Raw genomic sequence first — 19,295 nt, forward strand, 5'->3', positions numbered from 1 at the left:
AAAAGCAGAAGACAGTTGGATGACAAGACACAAAATAATTCTTCAACACTCCTCCTCTGTACATGAGAGGAAGAACTAAGAGACAGAAGAGAAACAGGCTAGAAATAAGAGGGACAGAAAGGAGAGCAGCAGGAGGAGAGAGAAGAAGAAGCACACAGAGGTAAAGAAGAGGGAAAAGAGGGACTAGGACTAACCCTGGAGTATCTAACCAGTGCTCTGCTCAGCCCGGCAGGGAAGATGTCAAAGTCCTCCTCGCGGCTGGGTCGACCCGGATCAGCTGGGTCTAAGAGCCCCAGCTTGAGGAAGGAACCGCAGAGTAATCGCTCATGCATGCTACGGATCGGAGAGAGGCTGATGAGGGCAGGCAGCGAGGGGAACCTGGTCCAGCGACCCATTCCAGCACAGAGCCAGGCTTCCTCAGCTGGCTTAGGGCAAGGGACGAATGACCAGACACAAGCTCCAGCCCGGGACAAACCCACTGAGCATACAGGAAATAACTCCAACAAAGGTAAGGTGCCTCCCTTTCAGCTTTAAAAGCTCTCTTTAAATAAACACAAGTAACCTAACATAATGCTGTGATAATAGAACGTAGGTTTCCCAAGGCAACATAACATAATATTTTACAGTCAGGGGATGGACTTCTGACTTTTGTGGCTTTTCTACAACTTTACATCTGAAAATAAGTAAGCAGCCTGGTTGTATGTATCTGATTTATCTGATTTTGTATGTGCATTGTTAGAGATATGCCATATCTATAATGCCTTTATTTCCATTCAAAGAGCTTCCTGCAGTATTTTAGTAACTTTGTGTAGTGTCATATAAAGAAAATTATATTGTGTCAGTGAGTATCTGTTGTATCCAGAACATCTGAATAGTCCCTCTTAATTCCCAGCATAGACAATACTCTTAAGATCGAAAGCAGTTTTCACCCAACAGAGGAATGCTCCAGATATGTTTCAGAGATAAAGAAAAAGTGGCAGAATTCTGCACTTCAGCAGGCTCTCTTTGAATAATATGTGAAAATATGAGCAGTGAGACGTATCATGGCTGCATGGCCATTTACTTCAGAATAACCCCTTACTTCTTCAGACTTATGAAACAGCAACATGTTACCTGTTTATGACAAGTTTGGTTTTCTTTCAGTTTGGATGTCGGGTTGTTAAAATTTTGTTGCTGCTAATTCTGGATACATGTTAAGTTGGCAGAACGGAAAAACTGTAAGACAGTGCTGTCAATGAAGATACACAAATAGATCATGTAAAGCTCCCTTTTCGGTTGGCTGAATAGTGTTAAATGGACAGGTCACCTCAACATAGAAAATACAGATTTTTCTTCTTACCGTTCATGCTATTTATCAATCTAGATAGTTTTAGTTTGAGCTGCAGGGTGCTGAAGATATCAGCCATAGAGATGTCTGCCTTCTCTCCAATATAATGGAACTAGATAGCACTCGGCTCATGGAGCTCAAAGCACCCAAAAAATAAATTTGAAAAATTCAACAGCAATGTCTCTTTCAAGCAATCATGACCCGGCTACTCAAAATAATCCACAGACCTTGTTGTGTGCAGTCTCCTGTAGAAATTATTTCTTTTTACCACCACTCGTATCATCGCGCAGAAGGAAGCATGCATCCACTGTTAGCTCACTTAGAACCACTGAGCCAGGTACCCATTACAGCTCAGCTGTATATTTGTAACCCACAAATATATATATGTAGTGTATATGTGTGTATGTATGTATGTATGTATGCATAGGCTATAGACGTGTGTGTATGTATGTATGTATGTGTATATATATATATATATATATATATATATATATAATTTTTTTTTTTTTTTTTTTTTTTTCAAATGTAGGCTAACTACTAGTCATAGTGGATTTGTAGCCATTTTGCCACAGATTTACTGACTTACATTTTTTGCAGAATAGAATATACTGTTGCTGTAAAAACTTCCTGATGTCTCTGGCTTGGAATTAAAACTGAGGGGCTGACATGAATGGTTTGTCCCACTATGTTTCTCAGAGCTAAAGTCTGTATGATGTGATGTGAACGCAGCATAAGGACCAGAGGAAGTGTGAAATGCATGTGACATTTCAAATAATGGGTTTGGCTGGCATTTACACATTGTCTATTCATGCTGTCTGCCTCGCAGTATTTTATTTCAGGCATATATTTCAGACACAAATGCTCAAGTTAGGGAGACGAATATGATGCGATCTCTGTCTCATGCATGTCTCTGTGTTAATATATTAGCATACTCCAAACAAGAAAAGCAAAGAGTGGATTTGATGTGCTGCTGCTGCAAGGCTGGATTAGTTGCTGTAGTGTTGTCAGAGTTCATGCATGAACAGTGATCCATCACAGTGTCAGTGTGTCAGCCCAGCAGTAGAAAAACTCCACTGCCCTTTCATTCACCGCTACTTTGTCCTTCTCTGACCAACTCACAATCTTTAATATGACTGTTTACAAGAAGCCCTCTAACATTACAATACTGTACATACATACAATATTATGTACTCACATATAGAGCCTGATTAACCGAGGACTGATATTACAAGCAGATTTTATCCCATCACACATATGTTAGTAGCAGTGTATAGGTCAATGGACATTTAACAAGAAATGTCAGCACAGAAGTAATTTAGACACAGCATCTCCATTACATACACTGGAGACAACTACAAGTTTGAAAGTTTATTTTACGATGCAAAACTTCCTGCTCAGCACATATCTATCATAATTTTAGTCACATTTACAGGATTCTAAAATGTTTTAGTGTATATGTTTATGTTTTGAAAATATTGGTCAATAAACTGTTATTCTGTCATTTTAATTCTCAAATGTCGACATTGTATTGTATACAAGTCTGCACAAAAAAGGAGCATTATTTCTTTTCAAGGTCATGTGCTATCTAACAAAAGAACCCCTGTGAGATATACAGTAACAGCTCAGGTTTTACCTCGTTGTTATTCACAGAAAATAATCCCGCTCTCACTTGATGCAGTCAGCTAATATAGCTTTTTACAAACACGTGCTTCAATGAGTCATGAGAGCCTACGGCAGTGTGTGTGTGTGTGCGTGTGTGTGTGTGTGTGTGTGTGTGTGTGTGTGTGTGTGTGTGCACAAATAGACTATTATTTTCATTCTGAGGCCATTTCTGTAACACTTTATAATGAGGCTACATGTCTAAGTCATATGTTAATGCATTAAGACACTGAATGCATTAATGTTTGAATGAATAAATGTCATGAGGGCCGATGCTAATAATGAGAAAGTGACTATATTACATGACGGTGACTTCATGGTGACAAGATCAGAGTTAGTACCCTTAAGTAAGTTTGCGATGTGATGTAAATACAAAAATGATTAACTAATAAATCCCTAATCACAAAGAAGCATTCTTTGACTTACTTATAATAATAATTATGTATTTGAAATATACTGAATATTATATTTTAAGCTGAGCACAGTTCATCAGTAAAGTATGGTTAGGACTAGAGTGGTCAGTCGCTGTGTTGGGTTGCTGCAATCACATTACATTTGTCTGTAAAGGGTTACTGTTCTAATTTCAGCAATCACATTACAGTTACTAAACTATTATGTCTTTACTTGCATTAAATATGTTTCTTCAATTAACTGCATAATTAGCAAATAGACTAAATTGATCAAACATGCTGGAACAGCAACAACGTGCAGAGAGGCTCTTTAGCCTGGACAGTCTGTGCTGAGAGGAGAGACAGGTTGTCTGAAAAATGATTTGAGAGAGCCTCTACTTTATCAAGTACAGTGGCATTCAAAAGTTTGGGAACCCCTGGTCAAAAAGGTAACTCTTTCTATGAAGACCACATCTATCATTCATTATAGGGCCATTCATAGTGAGTTATATGCATTTATAATGCTCTATGATTGCACTCATAAACACTCATAATGCTTCAGGATGCACTATGTCAGCTGTCATAAAACATTAGAGCTGTGACTTATAATGAATTATAAGTGTCTTTTGGATATTCCTGACTACCTATAAATTAGAGGTTGAGTGATGGGAAATATGATGCTTAATGAATACCTATACTCACCTATACACACCTCAACAATCAACTGTAATAAGGACTTATGGAATGTTATGATAGTCCATGCAGTATCAACTTATCATTGTATGTGTTAAGTAAAGTGACATACATAATGATGCATTTGTAATGTAAGCTTCATTATAAGGTTTCATTGTTGGTGCTAAATGTGATGCACAAGGTAACGTTAATGTTTCAGAGGCTACGCTACAGTAGGCTAACGTTAGCCATTAGCAACTTGATGCTGTGTTGTCATAACATTATATGTTATAAGAGATGCAAACTAAACATAGCGTTACCTGTCCTGCACAGTCAAATGCAACCCCAGAATTTTGAAACTTATCCGGGGTCAGTGATGACTGAGTTTTATAATATAACGTAAATGCTAACGTTAGTACTGGTGACTGGCAACCATAGATAAATACATAGATGCCGCACCCTGGCTTGTGGGCTGCGTCAATACCGCCGCCATCTTGCCTAGGTGCTCTGACCGGTTCAGACCCATGTCAGACTCGGCAAAAATGCCAATTTTTGTTCTGCATTTGGATGTACGAACGAAAGAAGTGTTAAAACCAAGCAGAAGGGAATAACGTTCCACAGGTAAGAAGTTGTTTTACAATATTTTACTAATACGAACATGTTTGATGAGATATATATATCTGAAAAAGTGACGCTTCTTTTAAGCTAATCAAGAAAAGTAACTGTCCTGATCTGGTCCTAATGCCAAATTAAGCTAACGCTATGTCTTCATCTTCTAACCGCTTCATCCTCTTGAGGGTCGCGGGGGGGCTGGAGCCTATCCCAGCTGACATCGGGCGAGAGGCAGGGTATACCCTGGACAGGTCGCCAGACTATCACAGGGCTGACACATAGAGACAAACAACCATTCACGCTCACATTCACACCTATGGACAATTTAGAGTTATCAATTAACCTAGTCCCCAATCTGCATGTCTTTGGACTGTGGGAGGAAGCCGGAGTGCCCGGAGAGAACCCACGCTGACACGGGGAGAACATGCAAACTGTTATTCCAAATGGTCAACTATCTGTTTCATGGCACCAACGTGACATAACGCAGTATAACGTTAGTTAACTTGTGGCCTGAATTGTAACTACAAATTATGTGTAACTGCGTTTTTCTGACACACTTATTTTGTGTGTAGTTTCCCAAAAAACACAGATAGGAGACGGGCATGGGCAGCAGCAGTGAGGAGAAAGGACTTTGTCCCGAGTGACTCCTCAGTCATCTGCAGCTGTCACTTCAAACCTGAGGACTTCGACAGGACTGGGCAGACTCCTAAAAATAATACTAGCTACTGTACACTGTATTTTTTGTAAATATGACCTCATAATGTAAACAGTTCTGTGTCCAGGCTCCCATGAGCACTGTGGTGTTATACATATGAGATTAAAGCAAAATTTTGCGTAAACATGCAGCTCTAAGTCATTTATTTTCACTTGTACAAAACCAACATTTGTTAATCAGAATGTGTAACTACACTGCAGCTCGGCACAACCCTGCTGATACACTATTTTTTGCACATTGTGTGACTTAAAATGTGAATAAACATTTATAATCAAAATTAATAATTAAATGACATCATGGTGGGCATTGTACATCTAGTAAGAAAAAAGAATATTTATTACATGGGGAAAGTTTAGTTTAAATGTGTTGTACAACTATTACTGTTACTTTATCTACATAAGATGAAATATTTTGGTATGAAAAGCTGCATTTTTTATTTAACCAAGTATCCTGTATCGTAACTACATGTCTGACGATTGTAACAAACCAAACCGCATGAAAATCGGTTGAGAATTCAGCGAGTAATGATGATTTTAATCATAAATAATCTCCTGCCTCAATAGACATACATGCATTATGCAGCGCGGCTCCACCCGGGCAAGATGGCGGCCGCGTTGACGTATCGCTCCAATGAGGAGCACCGTTGAATGCGGCATCTACGTATATATATCTATGACTGGCAACGAACAAGGAAGATAATACAGAGGCTCAGGCAATGTTAGGCTACAGTAGGCTAACCGTTAGCAACTGGATGCTGTGTTGACATATATAATGTTATAGCCTATGTTACATTAGAGGAAAACTAAAAATACCTGTCCACAGAAACTCTGTGACCATCTCGTCCCTTTTTAGCTCAGGATTAGGCTGCATCAGTCTTCGCCATCGCTCCAAAGCAGAGCCGATGTTGACCCAAGTTTTAGCTCTTGCAACATCGAGTTCTTTCTTAGTGTAGCTTTTTCTGCAATATTCTTTCTTTTGTCAACTGATTTCCCTGTTGGAGCCGCTGGAGGTGGAAAGGGTGGTCCGCATTTGTCTGCCATTGTTACGGAGAAAAGTTTACATCCACAAGCGTCCCTGCTACTAGCCTATTTGTTGTGTCACAGTCTCTGGGGGTGGGGTCGGGGGGTGGAACGATGTTACGCGAGCAGTTACGTCAGGCCTCCACGTCGGTAAGACAGACAGGACGCTCGACTCAATGATTGGTCGGAGTTTTCTTAGAACCATATGAGAATGGCATAATTATGAGTTTTTATCTCTGGTGGAATTCACTTACATTTTGGTGTGCCATCAGCTTATTAATAGCATTTTAAATTAAATTAATAAATTTAAAATTTATTTAAAGTGTTGCTTCAGTCATTATTGTTGTATTTTTCCTGCAACAGGATCCTTAATGTTATGTTATCACTGAAATGACCAGTTGTTCATTTTGATCATATGTTTGTAGTTGTCACCATACAGACCTTTTTTTGGGAGAGCGGGGAGGATCTTTCAATGTTTTTTTCTCGAGCACAATCCTGAAAGAACAATCAGGGCTTCAATTTGTTTTTATCAATATCCTACATTTCCTTAAACCTTGCTTCTGAAATTAAGCCCTTTACCCTTTTTACACAACGATGGCAGCTACGAAGTCTCTTCTTTACACCGCTTTTGCATTTTTACACAAACAACGGCGGCATCATGTTGCTCCAGTGTGTGATTTTACACAGCATGCTGGCATCGAAGAAGCAAAAAAGGCATGACAGGTGTGACATGTAACACAACAGCATCCACCTCTGGTGTGACATATAACAAACACGTAAGCCAGCTTGAAATAAAGGCCTCAACTGCAGTTGAGTTGAATAATGGTCACTATTTGAGATTTTTCAGTACTACAATTATTTTTTGAGTACAGTCATAACATTTTTAATGAGCTTGGTTACATCAACAGCGTAACTGCACATTTTCATAATAATTTAAGCTATATAATTGTATCTGTCTTGATATTATGCACAAAGACATATAGTTTAGCTCAGAGGTTCTCAACTAGACAAATGGGGATTAGTTTATTGTCATGTCAATGTGAGTAGGAGTCACATTCTGATCAAAGGTTTCGCTTTCTCCACAGTTATCTCCTCAACTTGACAACTATAGAATTCTGGTCTGAATGATATGTAACAACCAAAATCTTTCAGATGGAGATCCCTTAAGCAAAATCTTAAACAGGAGTCTATGATGTAAGGTGTGTCAGTTTAAGCATCCTTGCGCCATTGTTCTGGCTAACTTAGACACAATACCTTCACTGTATCCCTACCTCCTTTACTTTTCTTTTCCTTGGATAGTATATGAGTAAGCTCATTTTCTTCGGGCTGGAGTAGGCCAACAATTGCATTGTCCAGATACAACAATCTCAAAGAAATGGATTCAATATTTTTTTGCTGTGGCGGGATTTGGGATGCCACATTTGATTTGTTAAAAAAAAAAAAAAAAAAACAATCATTGGACATTAAACCATATTTGCAAATATACTTTAACAGTTGTATGACTGTTTTTCTTACCTCTATTTGCCCTGACATGCAGCTAAAATGATATCACTCAGCAGTCACATACAGCTGTTGTCCTCTTTGATCATTTGTGGATATTAGCTTTACTAACTACACCAGACCATTTACTGAAGAAATAAGAAAAGTTATTAATGTACGAGTAATGTGAGTATGCTGGGTTTATACCATGTCCATGACAAAAACAGGAGCACATAATCTCCATTCAGTCTTTAATGGGTTAAGAGACTGGTTGCCATGAAAACAGACACACAGATTGAGTATGTCAGTGGCTATAAACTTGAATTGATCACTGATTATAAAGTCAAAAAACTCTACTGTTTTTGTCAAGTTGTTTCAGAATGATTCAGGCTTCTGACACCAACACATTCTCACTCTGACCTTGTCACATATTGATGTTTGGTCATCGACTCCCACATTGAGTAATGACGTGCAAGGTACCCCAGGTGTGTTGGTTGTTGACGTTCTGGGATGCCGTGTCCACTTTAGCCTGTTACATGGATTGTCTGTTTTTAAAATACACTTAAATTTTCACAGGCAATGTACAGTTTGCATACAGTATCTTTCAAAACAAATGCATTACGTCGGTATAACATTACTAATTGACTTTTTTTTTTTCCTTCAACAACACATGCATGTGGTTACGTTTAGTCAGCAAAAGGACATGGTTGAGTTTAGGAAAAAGGAATAGGGTTTGGCTTTACAAGCATAAGGAAAGTGAACACTGGCACCAGTAAAGGCATATGGCCAGTCATCACTGTGTTTTATTATTTTTTACCAGATTACAGACACAGGATTGGATTTCTAAATGTATAGAGGAAAAAACAATGCAGGAGAAGAATCTGCTGCACAATCTGAAGCACATTTTTCCAATAAAAAAAAAACAGGACAATTTGTGTCCCAGGAAGAATAGTCATTTTCTGGGGCAGTCGCTCAAAAAAGAGAACAATCCCGGGAAAACCAGAGTGCATGGCAACCCTAGGTGGCAAAGACATTACCTGTGCCTATTCATTTTGAAAGACCAATGGCAAAAAAAAAAAAAAAAAAAAAAAAAAAACCTTCTCTCTGCACTTCTTTTTTTCTTTCAACAAGTGGTACAGAAAATATAGTTAATGTAAATTAGAATTTAATTTGCTTGTGTTGCCTGTACAAATGGACTTCATAGTTACATCACTGCATCATCAGATCACAGCAATGATGGTGGTTAGTAAAGCAGAATGATGTCAAAAACAACCACATTAACCCACAAACCACAAAATCTAATTACCCTTTAGCCTCATTTCAAGCACAATGAAATGAGTTTTTACTCTCCTATGACACAGTGAATCTGCAGGTTGTTGAGAGTTATACTATCAATGACATAAGAACTTTGTTGCCAATTCTCTGTCTTGGGTCAAACATTCATTCTACACTGCATTTCACGAGTCCCCCTTCACCACCATCCTCCTCCATTTTAACTGCCCGAGGTTGAAGATCATTGCCATGAATGAGCGAGCCATCAGCATCACAGTGATAAAGGCTAAAAAGTTCTCTTGCCAAGTCAAAAACTATCTGTGCTTCAGTCAGCTTACGCTCCTGTGTTCTGGGAAAAAGAGACCTCATTATTTTCATCCAGTGCATACCACTGTTTGGCAGGGAGGGGGAGGCTGGGAGGGGGGTAGGGTATGAGAGGAATGAAAACTTGTCACTGTTGCTGCACTTGCTCGTTTGATGATTGAAGTCAATGTCAAAGGTTACCGAATGTTTCATATAGAGTCATGCAACTAAAAAAAATCATTGTTTCATTGCAACTTTTGTCATCCAGGAGCTCAATTAGTTTCTTCATTTCATAAACATTTACACACTTACATTCAATGAATTATCTGAAGACGCCAAAACTAGCTTTTTGCACCATGTCATCCCACCACATCTACAACAAAAGTGTCTCTTTGTCTTCTGAAAAACTACACTTGAAAGTGGTCTCAGAGAGGGGTTTGTTAGGGAGTAGTTGTGGTAGAATGATCAGTAGGTGGCAGTAACCAGCAAACCCAACAACATTAGAACACGCCGCAGATACGCTATGCTTTACTCACTAGATGATTTTGATTGTCTCTACCGTTATTGGGGTAGTGCCTGAGGCTGTTTCCAGTTTCCTCAACACAATCAATATATCACCACTATATTTGAACTTAACACATCCATCCAAGAACCACATTTCCAATTGTTCTCAAAGAAATCATGTTAACGCAGAACAAATATAATCCAGTAGACTGCACAAAAATGGCTTCTAAGTCTAATTCCTCATTTACCCTGCTGCGCTTAAAGTGCCAGAATGCCTCCCTCTTAAGAAGTAACTTCTTCCAAATCCCCCCGTCTTTGACAAACATACCGTCTGAATTCCCATATATTTTAAAGAAGAGAATGGATGATTAATTACCTCTGCCAAGCGTAAGCCTGGAGGAGAACTTGCATTCGGTTGTGTGTGTATCTGACTGCATTTGGGTGTGTGTGTATCCGTCCGGCTGTATGCTCAAGGATCTCTTGTGGTTGCTGTGATTCATAATTGTTGAAAAACTTGTTTTATTGACTGTTTATACTGTCATTGACTGCTTATTCCTCACTAAACATGGGCAGCAAGTTTTCCAGAAATAGCTCACTTAAAAACAACAGCAGGACACATTTTGGCCTTGATTATGGCTTAAATACTGACATCCATAAAAATAGTTTGGACATATTTTGAACCAGAGCATCTGCAGGATAATTCCATAATTAGCATGTCATGATCCCCTAAAGTTAGCCACAATATGGATGAATTAGCCCCTGTTTTTGTCACCTTTCTGCCATCTTGACTGTAAGGGAGCCAGGAGGGAAAATTCCACCAGGCACAGCTCTCCGCATTCCGGCTGCCATGGCTGCAACCCCGTTTTGTTATGTCTGCACTCTACTGTTGGCGTTCATTTTGACAGCTATTTTAGATCGAGTCTTAGTGTTGAGACGAAAATGCTTATTAGTTTTAGTCACATTTTAGTCATTTTTATCCTTCATAGTCTTAGTCTAGTTCTAGTCAATGAAAATTCGAAACGTTTTAGTAAATAAGAATTCATGACATTTTAGTCAACTGTTAGTCATTATGTTTTCTATGTGTTTTTTTTTTTTTTGTTTGATTTATCTTTAAACTAAACCAGTGAGGCTCATGCATGTATCAGAGATTAGAATCAAGGTAACAGGTTGTATAAAAATTTCATTTAGACAATTTTTTTCTACAACTAAAAATAATTTATACACACTTACAAGCTGTCATTTCTCCAGCAGTATTTGACAGTTTTAAGGGGTGATTTACGAGCAAACACTTACTGATTGTCATTTGAAAAGCTCAACATCTCTATTTATGCTCTCAAAAACTTTGACACCACAAATAACTAATCTTAGACAACTAGGATTTGTACCCAGGGTCATTGTAAAATCTGACTTATCCATCTCACTGTCAAGAAGCAGAAAAATAATTAAAGCCTGAATTCTTTCTTAATCTGCAACATGTTAGTCTGGAGGTTTAAACTCATGTCCTCTCACAGAGTTGGTGATTAAAACTACATTTTTATCTGTCAGAGAAAACTTAAGTTCAGACTTTTCTTACAGCACAGCTACACTCACAGATAACTGAGCCCCCAACCTGCCTGTCAAACAGCATCAACCCATAAACCTTCTATAGACAGTCCTGATCTGAGTTTAGTCCTGCGGGTTACAACAGATGTGAAGTCCGGCAGCCGGTGGTTACTTGCTCTGCTGCCGTTCAGCAGCTGACAAATGGAGCTAACTGCTAACAGCCACCACTGTTACAACTCCATAAATCCATTCAGCAGCTCCACCAACCACAGTCAGACACAAACGTCTGATTATTTATTGCTGAATTACAGCTCACAACTTGCAACAATGGCTGATGCCGCTCCGGTGTGAGCGTTTTTGCTGCGGAACATTAGCAAAACATCCTGGTGCAGACTATCTACTTGAGTTTACCATCCTGTTGCTCACACAGCTGCTCTCCACTTTCAATATCCAATAGTCCACTAACATTTTTGTCACATCTCATCAGCGAAAATGAATCATAGATTTGTCCTAGTTTTTATTACTAAGAATTAATTTCAGCTTGTCATCGTCTTGTTTTTGTCGTGGAAAAAAGACTGTTAATTAAAAATGTTCATCGTAGTTTTCATCATTCATCAACAAAATTAACACTGGTTAGTGCTGGTGTTGCAAAGACGGTCTGATTGCTTTTTGTTACCCCAAGGTAGCAGCTGCCAAAAACACAAAACCATTATGTGTATGACTTAATTTGTTAATTTAGTTTATAATGGAGACATGTAAGAACATAGAAATGGATGCAGATGGTGTCATCATTCTATAGCAATCAACACTTCATAATGATAAGTTAAAACAAAATACTTGTCCACTGCAAGTTTAACCTTGTATGGAGTCGAATCCCAATAACGTGACTGTGTCAAGAGAATCTGTCCCTTGACACAAGTGAGTTCCCACACAGAGTTGTATGTACAGTACCCAGTTCGATTTCCCCTGGTTAGTGGTTGCAGCTTTTTCTGTCGTGTCATACATTCCTGAGTGGGGAGTTGGAGTCCAGCAGTATTGTCCTGTCTTGTCCCTGTGGATTACAGCCCGCTGCTGATTAGTTACATTCCCTCTCGTATCATCACATTCCGCCCTTTGACTATAAAGTGAAGTTAATCTCTCCATGCTTTCCACTTCAAAAGCTGGAGGGAAGAGGAAGGGAAAAAGGGGGGAAGGGAGGGAGTGAGTCAGAGAGGGAGGGAGAGAAACACAACGGTAGGATGGCCAATAAATTGTAACACGTGCTTTTGCAAACTTGTCATGCAGAAACCAATGGGCTTAGCAGAGAGAAAAAAGAAAATCGTACTTGCTTTCAGTGGGTCCAACACAGCCTTGACTATAATAGCGTTACCACAAGGCAACATTTAGTAAACACTGTCACAAAGTGTGGTCAAACTAATCTCAAATTGAACATTAACATTGGTCTCCACTGTATGGAGACAATTTAGGAACTCAGACAAGTATCTTATCTTACTATATAATGACGAAAACTCTGTGTGTGTGTGTGTGTGTGTGTGTGTGTGTGTGTGTGTGTTCCATGTTTTTCTCCTCACTGACTTGGTCAATCCATTTTAAATTTGGCACAGTGGTAGAGGGTCATGGGAGGATGCAAATGAAGCGATATTACATCAATTGGCCAAAGGGGGGCGCTATAGCAACCAATGAAATTGCAAACTTTGAATGGGCATATCTCATGCCCTGTATGTCGTAGAGACATGAAACTTTGCACAGAGATGCCTCTCCTCATGAGGAACAAATTTGCATCAAGAACCCATAACTTCTGGTTATATAGATTTTCCACCATTTTGAATTTTTTGAAAAACACTTAAAATCGATCTCTTCCTAGGAAGTTTGACCGATCTGCATGAAATTCGGTGAACATAATCCAATATCTAAAATTCCCTCTTGGCAAAAGTTGGAAAACTAAAACTGAGCTTCTATGAGGCAATGAATGTTGCCTTATGAGGGTGTGGCTCATCACATACAGGTGTATAACATCTCAAGGGTTTCACCCATCACCACGCAACTTTGTAGGCATATGACCACACATAATCTGAGGGGACCCAATAAAATGGGGCGCTAGAGAGCTAATTTCTTATCTAGGCCTAACCGCCATATTTTACCAAACTTGGTAGATATGTAGAACAGGACGCCTCAAGGTGACTGGAGAAATTTATCTCTAATTGGCAACTGGGTGGCGCTATAACAACAGAAAAATGCTTAAAAATGGCTAAAATGCGACCGATCACTATGGCTCCCCCTGTGGCCCAATGTTTGTTTGTTTTTTCTAATTTTTGGTATGACTAAGTCATGGTATGGTATGCTGTACATAATCACGGAAACTGTCAGTGTGTCATTCTGTCAGTCAGTCATTGTCCCATGTTTTTCTACTCACTGACGTGGTCAATCTGTTTCCCATGTGAACTACCAGTGCGCCCCACTTTTAAGTCAATACAACATATAAACACTTTAACTATCTGCCTTTCAACGTGCTACCTCAACTACTATTGTACAGTTTTAGCCCACTAACTATCCCACTATTGGCAATGGTACTACTGTACTTTCAATAAAGCAGTTGTACTATCAAATTCACAAAAACTCTGTCTGAAGACATTGCTTTTCTTAATGGGTTCAGTTGACTATTTAATCTACAATTTCCCATGACCTGTATCCCAAACACACACCATGTGAAACTGTACATGGGCAACTGCGCACTCAATCGGTATGGACTACTGTATAGAGATGCTTAGTGCAGATTTAAAGGGATAGTGCACCCAAAAATGAAAATTCAGCCATTATCTACTCACCCTCATGCTGAGGAAGGCTCTGGTGAAGTTTTAGAGTCCTCACATTCCTTGCGGAGATCGGCGGGGGGAGCGGCTAGCACACCTAATGGCAGACGGCGCCCGAGACTAAGGTCCAAGAACACAAAATTGAATCCACAAAGTATCTCCATACTGCTCATCTGTAGTGACCCAAGTGTGCTGCAGCCCGACATAAAAAGTTGTTTTGAAAAACGTCATATGAGCTCTATTTTTAGCCTCACTGTAGCCTGTAGCTCTGACTGCTTCTCTGTGCTCTGCACTCACGTGTGCTCGCTCAGGGTGATTGGTGATGCACAGTCTCTAAAGAGCAGCAGTCTCGTCAGTACTGATGTCCAGATTCTCAAGTGTAGGCATCGCCAATTCCCAGTCTGAGCAGCAAAGACTTTCCTCATCTGTTGGCATTGCTTTGCATTTGAAACAACTACACCACCAGGTTTCCAGTGCTGGACTCCGGTATTCTGCGGCTGGCTGAGGGTTAGGCTCATGAGCTGCGGCGGCTACTTCGTCCAGTAGCCTGTTCCGTCCGTATACTCGGGGTCAAAGAAATACGGCTCAACAAAGAAATGCTGTTCCTCCTCAATTTCAAAGTCTTCAGACATGTTGGGCTGTCCTTTGCTAAAAGACCGTAGTGCAAATTATCTTTTAGCTACTGTGGTTACTGTTGTCTCCCCCTGCGGTGCACGTGTCACGTGATGTAAACACGGGCAAGCAAAGCTCACGCTTTCACTGGTCGCGCGCAAGCGCTCATGCGTGAGCGCAGAGCACAGAGAAGCAGTCAGAGCTACAGGCTACAATGAGGCTAAAAACAGAGTTCAAATGACGTTTTTCAAAACAACTTTTTATGTCCCCTTATAATGATGCAGTGTCTACTTGTGACCCTTTGCTGCAATTTTCCAAAAGTTGTGAGTAGTTTCATCAAAGACTGATTTCCCCTATTAGCCTCAGATCGTTTGATATGACAATTATTTAAGTCCCAAAACAGAAAAATTATCCAGTATTTCACAAAAAAAACATACCTAACATAACATAACATAATAACATACATATCTAATTTTCTGTAACATGTCATGCTTTTCCTTTTGTTACAGGTCTATCCTAGTAATTGTTATGCAACCTTTCACATTTACTTCAAACCCTCACATTAGGAATTAGTGGGTTCACCCCATTTCAGTGCGTAGGTGCACCGCTTAACACGTAACAGCAAAGGCCGGGAAAGCTGTTTTAATGGAATTTATGTGTCAGCCAGTGGCAGCAACCATGTAATTGTCAGCTGACAAAAAAAACAACAATTTCGTCCCACAGAGCAAAAGCCATGGTAGCTTTCCTAGTTGACAAATAATTGCCTGCATGAACAGTAATGTTCACAATATAATTTTATGTAAGTATGAATGACATTCATCAGTTCTCTGTCTTATCAATCACCATGACCTGGCAGCTCAAATTAAGTGACAGATCTGGCGTACCTGCCAGCCACAATACCCATCGAATGGTGTGCTGACTCCACCTACTCAGCACATCACAGGCACACGCCGGCGTGGTCTTTCCAAGACCGACCATCCAATCACGTTCACTTTACACACTGATTGGACAGCAGAGTGACCTTCAAGTGAGATTGTTTCGAACAGCTACCCTTCTGCCATAAGATGTGGTCCAGTGGCCTTTACACAACTCTATCTGCTAGTCGCTACTCCCACCTGTGGACTCAGCATCGAATTGATCTGAAATGTAATGTAATGTGTTGTAAGTTGACTGTGGGCTTTTTTTCACATAGAGGGTCTGTCACATTTAGTGCCACCCCAAACCACCTAGTAGGGAGTGGAAGTGGGTTATATGACCCTCCAACAGTGAGCCCGCATCGATGCCAACTTACTGACCACGTGCAACACCGTAATGTGTTTGTCATAAGAGACGCTCCATACCAAAAAGTTTCATGTAACTCCCCTCACAAACGTAAACTGCTCAAACTAAGAAAGACATTTAAAGGGCCAGTGTGTAATATTTGGCATGGTTTATTGTCAGTCTGAATCTGAATCTGAATATTCTACCCATTAATATGTTTATACAAGTGTATAACTGCTATAAAATAAAATTTGTTTGGTTTTCGTAGCCTTATAATTATGCTTTTATATATATATATATATATATATATATATATGCGTGTATACGCGTGTATAAATGAACCAACGAAGACAGCAGAAGGAAGGAAGAAGGCGGAGGAAACAGCAGAGAGTGTTAGTAGTTCGTCAATAGAGAGTAGTGAAACATTTTTTAGTTATAAAGTTTGCGAATGGACCACACTTACCACACAACAGGAGAGAATGAGCCCGAACCGTCATCTGCGAGGAAAAGAAGACGCAACTTCACTCCTTGTGATGCACTCTCTGCAGCGCTTTTCCTCCTGATGATATATCTCCCCAACGATGGTAGCAGTAGCACCGAATCCCATTCTGTGCATTCAGCCTCTCTTCTCGCCCGCTCAGCATCAAACACATGGAGTTCCTCATCTGTATGCTCCGGCTCAAACAGGTATGGCTCTGGGTCTGTGTCCGCTACAAGAAACTCTTCAAAATTGCGTTCAAAGTTGTCCATTGCAGCTACTATAGTCCGGAGATATTGCTAGGCTAAATAAACAGCTGAGCTCTGTTTACAGGCTACGCTGTCAGTCAGTGTGCGGGCTGGAGGTTGGCGGAGCAGAGAAGGGAGGGGGTGCCCACTCAGTATGGTAAACGAGTATGTGTGTATGAAGTGTGTGTGTTACGCTAGAAGAGTCAGAGTTTGGGACGGAGTTTTTTGGAGTGCTCAAATAAACGGGCCTTTTTCCCGAATGCTCCTCTGGTCTCCTGCTCGTGAGGGATTCATTACAATATTGTAACATGGTTTAGATTTCTAAAAAAAAAACATTCACCTTGTCGCTAGATAGACCTACTCCTGAAAAACTTGTGCGCAAGGCTTTTCGTCCCTATTTACCCGACAGGAGGGGTGAGCGAGTGAGCCCTGCAATCTAGAATTTGACCACTGATGTCACTGTTTTCAACCCATTTTACACACTGGCCCTTTAATATTGTTATACAAATGTTGACACCCTAAATGTTACATTCTATTCAGGATCAAACATACCCTTCTCTAATCTCTCGAAAACAGTAGTCTTATCATTTAATTGAGAAGTGTTACAGGAACGGTTGCAAAAACTGAGCAGCTTATTAACACAGCAAAAAACAACATAATGTTTATAAAAAAAAGAAAGAAAAGAAATGCCACTAAAGAAGCTTAGGAGTAAATTTTATTTCCTTTTGGTTATTATTCAGTGTGTTCCTACTCCCAACTCGACAAATGTCGCCACTTGGCGCCACTCCGCCCCAATGTGCACACATACACACACATACACACACACACACACACACACACACACACACACATGCGTGCGCACACTTACAGTTGAGCACACTAGAGCGTTGCTCAGGCAGCATTTTCCTGACAGAGCCTGATCCGAGTCCGACGCAGTTTGTTACCTGACATAGTTGTTGTTATAGACAGTGTGTAACACACAGCTCACACAGCATCGCAGCACAACACTGGACACACACTCAGTTGGAGTGGAGCCTGTGTTGAGTTCAGTCGTTGTCACGTAAATAACAAATTCCAGCACTTGAATTGGCCAGAGCACAACACAGCTCCTGCCACCCCCCCCCCCCTCTCTCGAAAACAGTAGTCTTATCATTTAATTGAGAAGTGTTACAGGAACGGTTGCAAAAACTGAGCAGCTTATTAACACAGCAAAAAACAACATAATGTTTATAAAAAAAAGAAAGAAAAGAAATGCCACTAAAGAAGCTTAGGAGTAAATTTTATTTCCTTTTGGTTATTATTCAGTGTGTTCCTACTCCCAACTCGACAAATGTCGCCACTTGGCGCCACTCCGCCCCAATGTGCACACATACACACACATACACACACACACACACACACACACACACACACACACACACACATGCGTGCGCACACTTACAGTTGAGCACACTAGAGCGTTGCTCAGGCAGCATTTTCCTGACAGAGCCTGATCCGAGTCCGACGCAGTTTGTTACCTGACATAGTTGTTGTTATAGACAGTGTGTAACACACAGCTCACACAGCATCGCAGCACAACACTGGACACACACTCAGTTGGAGTGGAGCCTGTGTTGAGTTCAGTCGTTGTCACGTAAATAACAAATTCCAGCACTTGAATTGGCCAGAGCACAACACAGCTCCTGCCACCCCCCCCCCCCCCCCCCCCCCACAAAGTGCCGCCCTGGGCAGACGCCCATTCGGCCCATATCAGGATCCGCTACTGCCACTTGGTCAGTTGCCTTTTTGTCTTTGCTCTCTTTTTCTCTGATTAAGACACAGCAGTGCCGAAACGTCTGTTTGCACTATATAAGGCTGTAATTTTATCAGTGTACTCCACTCCCTTCTTTTCCCTCAGAAACTGTCTGCGTATTGATTTTTAAACTGTGCAAAAATTAAAGGAAACGGGTAGATGCTTGAAACAGAGGGAGAGATCCCCATCTGTGTGCATGTGTGTGTCAGATGTCCTGAATCAGAAAGCACGAACAAGCTCAAAGCCGTTGCAATGAGACTGCAGCAGTGACAGATGCATTCCTTGGGTGCATGGGTGCATATCCCAGGGGGGACAGGGGCAACATGTCCCCCCCAATTTCTGAAAAACAATAATTGTCCCCCCAATTCTAAATAGCCTAAATGATTGAAATTGAACAAATGTATTTTCCAACTCCACATTCCCAATTCTAAAATAAATAAAAATTGTGGAACAAATATTTTTATAAATATATTTTCCAACTCCACATTCCATCTCTAGCCTACTAGGCCTCCCGCCCTGCTCTGCTGTTATGCAACTGTGGGCAGGTAACTTTATAAAAACAAAACAAAAAACTGATCTCATATCCACTGATGTATACAGTA

The 19,295-nt window shown here is 40.4% G+C and overlaps 1 protein-coding gene across 1 annotated transcript in view; it reads left to right on the plus strand.

Moving 5' to 3' along the window:
* The first annotated feature begins 209 nt into the window (after positions 1 to 209).
* Positions 210 to 19,295, plus strand: part of LOC125902777 (sickle tail protein homolog) — a 152,329-nt gene continuing 133,243 nt past the window's right edge. Inside the window, exon 1 of the mRNA XM_049599366.1 lies at positions 210 to 508. Within this exon, the coding sequence (XP_049455323.1) occupies positions 238 to 508 (271 nt within the window). The 5' untranslated portion in view covers positions 210 to 237. The remainder of the gene's footprint in view (positions 509 to 19,295) is intronic.

The sequence above is a fragment of the Epinephelus fuscoguttatus genome, linkage group LG15 (genome assembly GCF_011397635.1).
Source record: "Epinephelus fuscoguttatus linkage group LG15, E.fuscoguttatus.final_Chr_v1".
Classification (NCBI taxonomy): domain Eukaryota; kingdom Metazoa; phylum Chordata; class Actinopteri; order Perciformes; family Serranidae; genus Epinephelus; species Epinephelus fuscoguttatus.